The following is a 13,905-nucleotide window of genomic DNA, read 5'->3' as shown; positions in this document are numbered from 1 at the left end:
GGGATAGCCCATCAAACTGCCGCCGGCCTGTCACAAGCGGAGTAAAAACGGAGAAAACTACAGCCCAGGCATAGAAAAAGCCGGGGGCTAATATTAAAAGCCAAAGCACAGCACTGGCGGGACGAGCGGCGCCAAAAAGCGCAAATCGCCATTTGTCCCACAAACAAAACATTGTCCCAGGAGTAAGATAAAAATGACTTCCCACACTCCCAATCACATCCTGAGAAAGACTATGCAACAGGATCCTCCTGGAGGGATATGTTTGGATGACATACTAACCCCCAGGAGTCTTCGTGTAAACACAGGTCACTCTTCAGTAACCCTGCACATATAGTGGGGTTACTGAAACTCTGTCTACAAAAGCAGAAGAGACAGGCTAAGAGTCCAGCGATGAGGGAAATTTAGTGCAGAGCTTCATGGTTTCACGACACCTGCAGGAAGCGGATTAGGCCAAGAACAGGCTGACAACCATCCTGCAACTAAAGATCAGAAATAAATAAAACTAAAATTAAAAAAAACGGCAGCAGACCTCAGGTCACGTCTTCCTCCTACGAACACTAGACTAAAAACTGTATTAGCCAGTATCTGTGGGAAGGGTATGGCCTGCCAGGGTGGAACCAAGACCTAGTGTCCGCATCCTAGTGGGAGGGGGCCTAAACCCATAGTGCTGTTTCCCACCAATGATATTAACAAGAAATTAAGACACCTCTGCATCCAAACCTGAAAATTAATGTAGGATTGCCGTTACTCTAAAATACCCTCCTTTTCACAAGTCATATTACAGGGGGATGATTAAGCGGAGATGTGGGCTGCTGTATGAAGGCGTGCACACATTTAGTGGTTTCATTAAGCGGTCCTTTAGCCTGCAGGCTTAATGTGGAAGGCAGCCACCTGTGAATTTTTCACGATTTTGTTAGAAATGTAAAAAAAAGCAGAATCACGGGCAGCTAAACTAGTCCTTCAAAGCAAGCAACCTGCACAGAGTAACGCAGATCCCAGATTCCTGCACACCCATGGGATTAAGACTTGGCCTAAATCAAACCATAAATGGGTTTGGGCGAAGATTTTTCTAAAAATCTTGATTTGCAGGTACTCAACAGTATAACAAAAGACAGTCCAAATAAATACACGAAAACAGAAAAGACATGCGTGGATCCTGTGACTATGCTTTTATCTCAATAAAGAAGACTTTTTACAAATGGTGAGTGCCACGGATACCTTTTCTTTTGATGTGTATGCCTTTAAAAATATGCCAAATATAAAAGCTTTGTGCTACAAAATGATAATTCACTATAACTGTAGGTACCATTAACCCTTTCAGGACTGAGCTCATTTTGGCCTTTAGGACCAGTCCCATTTTTTAAAATCTGACACGTGTCAGTTTATGTGGTAATAACTCCAGAATGCTTTTACCTATCCAAGCAATTCTGAGATTTTTTTTTCTCGTGACATATTGTACTTTATGTTAGTGGAAAAATGTCATCAATAAATTCATTGCTTATTTGTGAAAAACACCAAAATGTAAAGAAAATTTGAAAAAATTATGATTTTTCTAATTTTAAAGGAACAGTGTCATCACAATTTTTTTTTTAATATGTTAAAGATGTTAGTGCTTTATTAAAAACGTTTATATTTATTTGTGTGTTTGTGTTTTACTTTTTCTTATTTTTACACTTTTTCTTCCCTATGGGGGCTGCCATTTTTTGTTCCATTTCTGTATGTGTCGATTAACGACACATACAGACATGGAATACGGCAGCCACAGTCCCATAGAGACTGCGAACAGGTCCCGTCCCATCCACTTCTGTGTATGCCGTCTGTGTGGGAACTGTGCATGCGCCGCTCCCACACAGTCCAACTTGAAATTGGCGCCGTCCGGCGCCATTTTCCTGTGGACCGGAAGTCGCAGCTTCCGGACTTGTGCACTTGGACCAGCGGCAGCAGACGGAGCGGACGGGCCGGAGGGAGCCGCGGCGGCAGGAGCAGGTAAGAGATTTCAATGTATGTTCGTGTTTGTGTACGTTTACTACTGTATGTAAACCTACTACACTGTGTGTTAGCTCAAAAAATGGCGACACACAGTGTAGGAGGTTAGACCGTTCAAACCCCTCGTTTATCCCGGCACTAGCCAGGATAAAGGAGGGCGGGGATGCTGAGAGCTCACTAGAGCGAGGGCTTTTTACCCAATTTTGCAATGCTGCAATTTTGGGAATAGCTCCATCTAGTGACCAGCAATGGGAAATATTATAAATTAGAATTAATTTATAATATTTCCTGACTCGTGAAAAAAATAAAAAAAATTTGAACAATGTTTAATCACCTACACACTAAATGTTTAATTAAAAAAAACAAAAACATGTTTTTCTGGCAACACATTCCCTTTAAATGTTTCTGCTTGTAAAACAGACAGTAATACCACACAAAAGAGTCACTATTTTACATATTCCATAGGTCTACTTTATGTCTGCATCGTTTTTTGAACATTCTTTTATTTTTCTAGGACATTACACGGCTTAGAATTTTAGCAGCAATTTCTCACATCTTCAATAACATTTTAAAAGGCTATTTTTTCAAGGACCAGTTCAGTTCTGAAGTGGCTGAGGGCCTTATATACTAGCTAGACCCCATAAATCACCCCATTTTAAAAACTGCACCTCTCAAAGTATTCAAAACAGCATTCAGAAAGTTTCGTAACTCTTTAGGCGTTTCACAGGAATTAAAGCAAAGTAGAGGGGAAATTTAAAAATGTAATTTTTTTTGTAACACAGAAAGTTTTACCAGAGAAACGCAACTTAATATTTATAGCCCAGATTCTGCAGTTTTTAGAAATATCCGACATGTAGCCCCAGCGTGCTTATGGACTGAAACACCGGTCTCAGAATCAAAGGAGCACCTAGAGGATTTTGGGTCCTTCTTTTTTTAGAATATATTTTAGGCACTATGTCAGGTTTGAAGAGGTCTTGCAGTGCCATAACAGTGGAAACTCCCCAAAAGTGACACTGTTTTGGAAACAACACACCTCAAGGAGTTTATCTAGAGGTATAGTCAGCATCTTGACTCCACAGGAGTTAGTCTGTGAAAATGAAAATCTTTCAAAATGTTGAATTTTTACAAGGAATAAAGAATAAAAAAGCACCCAAAAACGTGTAAAGCTATTTCTCCCGATTAAGGCAATACCCCATATGTGGTCATAAACTGCTGTTTGGTCCCCCAGCAGGGCTCCGAAGGGAATGAGCGCCATTTGGATTTTAGAGAGCAGATTTTGCTGGATTGGTTTTCAGTGCCATGTCACGTTTGCAACGCCCTGAAGGGAACAAAACAGTGGAAACCCCCAAAAGTGACCCCATATTGGAAACTACACCCCTCAAGGAATTTTTCTAGGCATATAGTTAGCATTTTGACCCCACAGGTTTTTGCTGAATTTAGTGGAATTAGACCGTGAAAATGAAAATAGACTTTTTTTTCTAAAAAAAAATATAGAAATGTTTCATTTTTACAATGAATAAAGGAGAAAAAGAACCGCAAAATTTGTAAAGCAATTTCTCCTGATTACGACAATACCCCATATGTGGTAATAAACTGATATTTAGACCCACAGCAGAGCTCAGAATGGAAGGAGCGCTATTTGGCTTTTGGAGCTCAAATTTAGCTAGAATAGTTTTCGGGTGCCATGTCGCATTTGCAAAGCCCCTGAGATAACAAAACAGTGTAAACACCCCGAAACTGACCCCATTAGGGAAACTATACCCCTTAAGGACTCTACCTAGGGGTATAGTGAGCATTTAGACCCCAAAGGTCTTTTGCAGAATTTATTAGATTTAGGCTGTGAAAATGAATATCAACATTTTTTCCACTAAAATATATATTTTTTCATTTTCACAAGGGATAAAAGGATAAAAAGCACCCCAGCATTTGTAGAGCAATTTCTCCCGAGTACGGCAATACCCATATGTGGTCATAAATGGTTTTTCAGTAGAGCTTAATTAACCCTTTCAGGACTCAATTTTTTTGCTTTTTCATTTTAATTTTTCCCTCCCCGCTTTCTAAGAACCATAAAGTATTTTTCTTTTTCCGTCAGTAGAGTGGTGTGAGGGCTTATTTTTTGCAGGAGGAGTTGTAGTTTCTAGTGACACCATTTAATGTACTGGGAAACTCAAATAAAATTCTTTGCAGGCTGAAATTGGAAACAATTCCTCCATTGTGTTTTGGGTTTCGTTTTTGCGGCTTTCACCGTGCGGTAAAAACGACAACTTAAATTTTTTCTGAGACTTGATACGATTAAGGTGATACCAAATTTATACGTGTTTTTTTATATATTTTACTACTTTTACAAAGTAAAAACGATTTGTTAACGTTTTGATTCACCACAATCCAAGCGCCGGAACTTTTTTTGTTTCTTGGTCGACGGAGTGGTGTGAGGGCTTATTTTTTGTGGGACGAGCTTTAGTTTTTATTGGTACCATTTTTTGGCACATACAACTTTTTCGTCCGTTTTTTTCAAAAGCTAAAAAGGTGAACAAAAAACAGTGATTTTGGCGTTTTAAATTCTTTATTTTTTGCGGCGTTCACCATGCGAGTTAAATAATGGTATATTGTAATAGTTCGGACTTTTACGGACGCAGTGATACCAATTTTGTGTATTTTTTACACTACTTTAGAGGAAAAATGGGAAAGGTTTTTTTTTGGACTTTAAATTTATTATATATTTTTTTCACTAATAACTTTATTTACTTACACATTTTATTAGTCCCCCTAGGGGACTTAACCCAGCGATCAATAGATCAGTGGTACAATACACTGCAATACTAATGTATTGCATAATGTCATTTTTACTGGCTCCTGTAACAGCACGATTGCTGTTCCTGTTAGTTCCGGGTGTCAGCTGTGGTACACAACTGACACCTGAAGCATATGGAGCGGGCTGAGCGCGTGAGCCCGCTCCATATTTAACCCCCCGCACCACGATATGCAATTAAGTCGTGGTGTGCGAAGGGGTTAATGCGCAGCAGATGGTGCAAAGTGAAAATTACAATTTTCCACTGATATGCCATTTTAGTGCACAATATGTTGTGCCCAGTTTGTGCCACTGAAGGCAAATACCTCATACAATGTTGAGCGGGTCCTCCCGGATATAAAATGTCATATATGTGGACGTAAGCTAGTGTTTAGCTACGCTGTAGGGCTCAGAAGGGAGGGAGCACCATATGGCTTTTGGAGCACAGATTTTGCTTGGTAGTAGTTTTGTTTGGAGTACATCAGGGTATACGTAAGCTGTGCAGAGTACATCAGGGTATACGTAAGCTGTGCAGAGTACATCAGGGTATACGTAAGCTGTGCAGAGTACATCAGGGTATACGTAAGCTGTGCAGAGTACATCAGGGTATACGTAAGCTGTGCAGAGTACATCAGGGTATACGTAAGCTGTGCAGAGTACATCAGGGTATACGTAAGCTGTGCAGAGTACATCAGGGTATACGTAAGCTGTCCAGAGTACATCAGGGTATACATAAGCTGTCCAGAGTACATCAGGACATACGTAAGCTATGCAGAGTACATCAGGATATATATATAAGCTATGCGGAGTAAATCCGGGTATATGCAAGTTGTGCAGAGTACATCCGGGTATATGTAAGTTGTGCGGAGTACATCCGGGTATATGTAAGTTGTGCGGAGTACATCAGGGTATATGCAAGTTGTGCGGAGTACATCAGGGTATATGTAAGTTGTGCGGAGTACATCAGGGTATTATTGTTGTGCGGAGTACATCAGGGTATATGTAAGCTGTGTGGAGTACATCAGGGTATATGTAAGCTGTGCGGAGTACATCAGGGCATAATAAGAGGGTATAATAATGCGGTAAATAAATAATAATTCATAGATGTGTGGCCAGTGTCGCACTGATAAATGGTGCCCGATCTTATCCGCTTTTGGAATGCTCTGCACATTTTGCGTTGTCATATTCTGAGAGCCAGAACTTTTCTATTTTCTCTCCATCGGAGCGGTGTGAGGGCTTATTTGTTGCGGGACAATCTGTAGTTTTCATTGGTACAATTTTAGGGTACATGCCATTTTTTGATCACTTTTTATTACATTTTTTGGCAAGCAAGGTGACAAAAAAAACAAATTCTGACAATGTTTTTTGTCTTTTTTTTTTTTTACGGGGGGGGTTCACTGTGCGCTATAAACGGCATTTAACTTTTTTCTGCGGGGGCCATACGATTACGGCAATACCATATGTATATAGTGTTTTTTTATGTTTTGTAGCGTTTGCGCAATAAAATCACTTTTCTATAAAATAGTTTTGTTTTTGTGTCACCATAACTTTTTTATTTTTCTGTCGAAAAAGCGGTGTAAGGACTTGTTTTTTGCGGAACGGGTTGTAGTTTTTATTGGTACTATTTTGGGGTACATGCGACTTCTTGATCATTTTTTGTTCTATAGTTTGGGAGGGGTGGGGACCAAAAAATAGTGATTCTGGCATTGTTATTTTTTTTGCGGTGTTCACCTTGCAGGAAATATATTATAGTTTTATAGTTTGGGTCGTTACGAACGTTTCTGTAACTTATAACTTGTTCTTACACTTTTATAAAACATTTTTATTACTTTTCACTTGAAGACTTGCAGCTCCGATAGCTGCTATAATACATTACACTACCTATGTAGTGTAACGTATTATAAACGGTCAGTGTGACGCGGAGAGTCACACTGACAGGAAGCATATGAGGATCATATAGTCTTCCATGCATGGCAGACCCAGAGGCCGTTGTATGGCCTCCGGTTTTACCATGCCACCAACGGCAGCACCCGCAATCGGTCACCGGGAAAGTTTGTTGCAGCAACAAACATTCCCTGCGATCACATTATCGGGACCTGAACTAATCAGGTCCCGATCATGTCTCCGGGACCAGAGGCCGGTGTTAACAGCGAGATCTGGGTGTCAGCGCTACTCTGAGACACCCGATCACGCTGCTAACACTCTCTGTCTTCTCTCTCCTCCGAACTCACACTGACAGGAGGCGAGAGAAAGTTATAACCATCAAGTGCCGGGAAAGTTTGTTACTACATCAAACTTTCCCTGTGGTCGTTATGATTGGCTATCATAGCGATCACATGATTGGGACCTCAACCAATCAGGCCCTGATGAGAGCACCCGGACCAGAGGCTGATAGCAACAGCCCGTTCTGGGTGTTAGACGCACTCTGGGGGACCCGATCACCGACTTTAGGAGGAACATAAATTAATGTCAGCGCTGCACAAAGCCCAGCAAGCGCCGACGTTAATTTACCGTCGGTGGTCAGGAAGCGGTTAAAGCTTGTTTACCCTATTTTATGCTACTTTAGTTATTTCTTTAATATACAAGTATATGTAATTTGATTTATAAATCAAGTTAAACAAAATGGAAATTATGAAAAGGAATGTAAGCAAACTCCTGTATTACTGTAAAAGAATAAGCTTTTTTCTTTTACAGTTTTTACTACAAATATATTTAATCATGAATTGTATCCCTTTAGTAGATTCTTATATTTGAAGGAAGACTTACCTTCCTTCGCGAATCTCAATGGTCATAGACCGGGATACAACATCACGAGAGGCGAGGTCCTTAGCAACAGGTGCATATCTTTCCATGAATCTTTCACCTTCACTGTTAATAAGAATGCCTCCTTCACCACGGCATCCTTCAGTAATCAAACACCCAGCTCCATAAATACCTGAAAGAAATGGTAAATTAAAAACAATTACAATTTTCTTTTAACCCCTTCCTGCTGCAGCCAGTTTCCAACTTCCTTATTCAAAATCGGACATGTGTCACTTTATTTGATAACTTTGGAATGCTTTTATCTATCCAAGTGATTCTGAGATTGTCTTCTCGTGACACATTGGAATTCATGTTCGTGCTAACATTTGGTTGATACATTCAGTATTTAAATGTGAAAAACTACAAAATGTAGCGAAAAAATGCATTTTTATAAAATTTAAATGCATCTGCCTGTAAGACAGGCAGTTATACCACACACAATAGTTGCTAATTAACATCCCCCATATGTCTACTTTAGATTGGCATCGTTTTTTGAACATCTTTTTATTTTTTCTAGGTTGTTACTGGGCTTAGAACTTTAGCAGCAATTTCTCACATTTTTAAGAAAATTTCAAGAGGCTATTTTTACAGGGACAGTTCAGTTGTGAAGTGGCTTTTAGAGCCTTATATATTAGAAACCCCCATAAATCACCCCCTTTAAAAAACTGTACCCCTCAAAAGTATTCAAAACAGCATTTAGAAAGTTTCTTAACCCTTTAGAAGTTTCACAGGAATTAAAGCAACGTAGAGGTGAAATTTTTACCAGAGAAACGCAACTCAATATTTATTGCCCAGGTTTTGTAGTTATTAGAAATATCCCACACGTGGCCCTTGTCCGCTAATGGATTTTGTGGCCTTTTTATTAGATTATATTTTAGGCACCATGTCAGGTTTAAATAGGTCATGTGATGGCAAAAAAATAAAACCACACCCCAAAAGAGACCCCATTTTGCAAACAACACCCCACAAGGAATTCATCTGAGGGTGTACGGCACCCGTATATGGATAATACCCTATATATGGTAATAAACTGTACGGCAATACCCTATATATGGTCATAAACTGCTTTTTGGGTACACGGTAGGGCTCAGAAGGGAAAGAGCTCCATTTGGCTTTTGGAGTACAGATTTTGCTGGATTGGTTTCTCGGCACCATGTTGCATTTGCAAAGTCCCTGTGGGACCAAAACATTGGAAACCCCCCAGAAGTGACCACATTTTGGAAACTACACCCCTCAAGGTATGCACCTAGGGATGTAGTGGGCATATTAACCCCGTATGGGTAAATCGCAGAGTGAAAAATAGCAAATTTTTCCATAGATATGCCAATATGTGGTGACCAGCTTGTAACACCATGAAAGGACAGCTCTCTAACAATTATGCTGTTTTTCCTGGTTTTAGAAACACCCTACATGTGGCACTAATCTTCTGCCTAGACATTAGACAGGGCTCAGGAGTGAAAGAGTACCACGAGAAATTGAGGCCTAATTTGGTAACTTACAAAGTATTGGTTAACAATTGCAGAGGCTCTGAAGTGAAATAATAAAATAAAGCCCTGAAAAGTGACCCTATTTTGGAAACTACACCTCTCAAGGCATTTATTAAAGGGAACCTTTCACATCCCCAAACATGTGCAGCTGAGTGCAGCATGTAACGGGCAGGGCTTCACAAACCCTGCCTCACGTAAAATTATTTTTCAAACTCCCTCCGTTGTTTACATATCGGTGCCGTTATATTTGGCGCCGGATATGTAAATAAGCCCCTGAACTGTCAATGGGGCGTTTCTAACTAACTAAAAGGCAACGGGGCATGATGTCTTCGTTCTGACACTGTCCAATCAGCTGCGGACAGTGTCAGGGAAGCTTGTGCGGTGTTCTCTCCCGCGAGAACACAGACTTGGTGGTTGTGCTGCAGATAGCGTGGGCACGCATGCGCGCACGGCCTTTCGCGTGCACAACGACGGATGTGAGATCTCCTCGTCGTCTCTTCTCGTTCCGTGGCGGAGGGAGTGGTGATGTCGATGTGCGAGTGAACGGCCGTGCGCGCATGCGTGAGGGCGCGCCACACGCTATCTGCGGCACAACCACCAAGTCTGTGTGTGTTCTCCCGGGAGGGAACACAGCACAAGTCGCCCTGACACGGTCTGCAGCTGTTTGGACAGTGTCAGAGCGAAGACATCACGCCCCCTTGCTTTTTCGCCCCATTGATAGTTCAGGGGCTTATTTACATATCGGGCACCAAATATAACGTCACCGATATGTAAATATCGGAAGGAGTTCGAAAAATACGTTTACGTGAGACCGTGTTTGTGAAGCTTTTCCTATAACATGCTGCGCAAGTCTGGGGATCCTTGTCGTGGATTGCGAGCTTGCGTCCTTTTGGCCAAAATGATTACCAATACCCCAGGTATTATTCATTATTATGTATATTCGCTTCTCTTGGACACAGCCGGGTCTTTGATGCTGGGAGAGCATGGTGTGTTGTTGTTTGGCATAGCAAGCAGGGTAGCCCGCTCTATGAATTATCAAGGCGTCACAAATAGGCTTCTACCTGGCTATACACGTTGTGCCTCATGACGTACACACTATCCCTCCATGTTTCACTCACTTGCACCCCATTATCCATTTATTTCTATTGAGGCACTTCATTTATTACTGCCCCCTATATTTCACTTATAGTATTACACTTGCACACACACTATTCATTTATTATTTCTTACTACACATCCCATGCACCACACACCACTCCCCTCAAGACCAGTGGGAGTGGCTATTATTATTTAAAGCACCTGCTCGCCCTTTCATCAGCATTTCTGACCTGGCTGTGTCCATTTGTAAGTATGGCCTTTTTCGGTGGTTTTGTATATGTCCCTGTGTTTTTATCGGTTATGTTTGGGAAAGTGAAAGGTTCTCTTTAAGGGTGTAGTGAGCGGTTTCACCCCACAGTTCTTTTCCTTAACCGATTGCTCTGCGGATGGCGCGGTGGAAGCAAATAGCTGTTTGGGCACCCTGTAGGGCTCAGAAGGGGGGGAGCGCCATTTGGATTTTGAAGCGCGGATTTTGCTTGGTAGTAGTTTTGTTTGGAGCTTTGTTGGTATTTCAGTTTATAATGTGGGGGTACATGTAAGCTGTGCGGGATACATCAGGGCACAATAAGAGGGTAAATAATAAAATTTGTAATCTATAAATGTGTGGTACGCTGTGAAGTAATCCTTTATGCACAGGCCAGTGTCGCACTGATAAACGGTTTCCTTTCTTATCCCCCTTTTGGTCCACACTCTGCACCTTTGCAGTTTTGAGAATTTTGCTAGGAAAGTGTTGTCCTGGTATAATACAGGTGCCCTCACTTCCAGCAGATATGTTTGAGCCCTACACTTCCCGGTTCCCTAAATTTAGGGCCTTGATAAATCGCCGTTTGAAACAGAAGAAATGTTACCCTCGGTTCGAGCTGTAGTTTTTAATTGGTACCATTATTGGATACATGCAACTTTTTGATCACTTTTTATTCCAATTTTTGGAAGGCAAAGTTACCAAAAAACAGCAATTCTGGCATTGTTTTTGTAGTGTAGAGGTTTTGTTTTTTTACGGCGTTCACCGCACGGGATAAATAACATAATATTTTTATAGTTCAGGCTGTTACGGATGTGGTGATAAGAAATATGTATGGTTTATTAATTTCTTTCAATAATAAAAGGACTTCATAAGGGAAAAAAGGCAATTGTTTTTTATTTTATTGCTTCAAACATTTTAACAACTTTTTTCCGCTTTTTTTAGTCCCACTTGGGGACTTGAAGGTCCAACTGTTTGATTGCTGTTCTAACACATCGCACTACCGTGGAATTGCAATGTATTAGAACCGTCAGTCGTTCATTAACAGCAAGCTGGTTAGGCTCCGCCTCCAGACAGGGCCTAATAGGCTTCCGTAAACGGCAGAGTAACCTCCTCTTACCAAAGTAGCCATCGGCAGCCCTGCGATCGCATGGCAGGGCTGCCGATTTGCTACAAACCACTAAGATGCAGCGATTGATGCATCTAAGGGGTTAATGGCAGGGATCGGAGCTAGCTCCATTCCCTGCCGTTACAGCAGCGTGTCAGTTGTAACATACAGCTGACACCCACTGCTGATGACGCTGGCTCAGCTTCTGAGCCGGAAGTGGAGTCGGTGCCATCTTGCCGTCGCACCAGAAGCCTTTTATGCCCCGACTCCGAATCGGGAGGCCAGTATTATGCCTCCGGTTGCCATTGCAGCTACCAGTAACCGAGCGATCACGTTGCTGGGGTGCCGGTGGCTTAAAAACCCCTCAGATGCTGCGATCTCTATTGAGCGCAGCATCTGAGGGGTTAATCGACCGGATCGGAGGCCAGCATACAGCTGACACCAGGGGGTGATGGTGCGGGCTCAGCTGCTGAGCCCGCACTATCACCGCAACGTAACTGTACTGCGGTTTGCGGGAATCACTTTCGATAGCACCGTATTTATACAGCGGATGTCAGGAAGGGGTTAAAGAGTAACTGTACTTTCAAAAAAAACTTCTGATATGTCTATGTCTACACAAGGATTTGGAGCTAAGGGTCAGCAAAACAGAGCTCTGACCGCTATAAAGAATAATGTTAATTGGAAATAAAAAAAATTGGGGCCTAATGTTGGACCTATTCACCGATCGTGACTAATGAGTAAAATGTGTACATTTTTATTAAATAACTCGCTAAAATCAGGGATACAATCACCACCGTGACAAAAGCCCACCGTGCTAAATTATTGAAAAAATCTATATAGGAGAATTCATTTACTGATTCAATTGCGAACCCTACTGAATGAATATACTTATATGATATATGGGATCAAAAGACGTTTAAACATTGGTGTTACAGCGGCTAGCACCCACAACACCGGAGTCTCCAGTTACCACTCCTGAGAGCCCCAGTGTCAGGGTAAAATATCAATGATGCTGTCACCTACGCTATATATCCCCTCTGTCTGACCCTACGCGTTTCGGTGTAATTATTTCATCAGGGGTCTGTTCATTATGAAGCTGGCTACTGCGCCAGCGATATTAAATTGTGTATAGATATTCTGTTCCAACTACAAACACGGAAGCGTGCTCGCATTGATATCAGCAGCACGCTTCTCTCAGGACTCCGAGTATATATATATATATATATATATATATATATATATAAATAACTCAAAAAAAAATTGGGGCCTAATGTTGGGTCTAAAAACTACATGGTGTTTAAAGGTGGACAGTCACCTTGAGTTTGCATAATACTACAATTATTCCAATAAAATGAAACATTAAAACACTGAAGCAGTACGTACAATATTAGAGGTACACAAAGACTATACCTGTTGGATGAAATTGTACAAACTCCAAGTCTTGGCAGGGAAGGCCAGCTCGTGTCACCATAGCATTGCCATCACCTGTGCATGTGTGCGCTGAAGTGCAGCTAAAAAAAGTACGGCCGTATCCTCTAGAAGATAAAAGATAATGAGAGTAAGCCATCTAGATTTAAAGAAATTAAAATCATATTTTTTTCTTTTCGGCTAAACCACTTCTTAATAAATAATGTCCACTCATCAGCAAGCTCCCAGGAAGCGCCCATTACTTGATGTAAGAAGGGGGTTACGAGAGATCTCAAACATGGTCGGTATATGGCTCTTCAACAGAGCTATAGAGATGAAAAGGTTCAGTGCAAAAAAGGCAAAACAGCAGATGGGCAATAAAGATGATACTATGATGAGGAAACCTGACAGAGGACAGCCTTCCGGATGAGGTTCTCGAACTAAAAGCTTTATTTTCTCAATTTTTTTGGTCTCCAGGATCTTAGCTCATAGCTAAATGTAGTAATAAGGCTCTCTGCACACGTCCGTATCCGTGTGTAAGATCCACAGTTATGGCACTGACAGGCCGCGGGACTGTGCACCGCCGTGCTGACATTATAAAGTATAGGCGCCTGGTCCGTAAACGCAAAAAATACGACATGTCCTATTTTTTGCGGGTCACTTCCATGGCCCGGGCACTTACCCGTAAATATATGGGAAGGTGTCCGTGGCCTATAGAAATGTATGGATTCCTAATTGCGGATAAAAAGTACGGACGTGTGCATGAGGCCTTAGTCTGTAAATAGTGAGAAAAAGAGGAGTTCTCTACGTCCCCTCTCTGAGTATTCAGACATTGCGGTTAAAGTGCAGATAAAAAAAAAAGAAAAAATAAATAAAAATAAAAAAAAAAAATCACATAAAAAAATGCATTTTTCAACTTATTTTTTACCGAAAAAAGGCACCAAATTCTGGTAAAAACGCTTACGTTTATTTCGCTGGTTTTACCCGC

The 13,905-nt window shown here is 41.3% G+C and overlaps 1 protein-coding gene across 1 annotated transcript in view; it reads right to left on the bottom strand.

Annotated features, from left to right (window-relative positions):
• Positions 1 to 13,905, bottom strand: part of SDHA (succinate dehydrogenase complex flavoprotein subunit A) — a 72,881-nt gene that overhangs the window by 39,114 nt on the left and 19,862 nt on the right. The window contains exons 7-8 of the mRNA XM_075826864.1: positions 12,921 to 13,045; positions 7,541 to 7,709 (exon numbers count right to left, since the gene is read on the bottom strand). Of these exons, the coding sequence (XP_075682979.1) occupies positions 7,541 to 7,709; positions 12,921 to 13,045 (294 nt within the window). The remainder of the gene's footprint in view (positions 1 to 7,540; positions 7,710 to 12,920; positions 13,046 to 13,905) is intronic.

The sequence above is a fragment of the Rhinoderma darwinii genome, chromosome 5 (genome assembly GCF_050947455.1).
Source record: "Rhinoderma darwinii isolate aRhiDar2 chromosome 5, aRhiDar2.hap1, whole genome shotgun sequence".
Classification (NCBI taxonomy): domain Eukaryota; kingdom Metazoa; phylum Chordata; class Amphibia; order Anura; family Rhinodermatidae; genus Rhinoderma; species Rhinoderma darwinii.
Note: the sequence above shows the minus strand (reverse complement) of the source record. Positions and strands in the feature narration are given on the sequence as shown.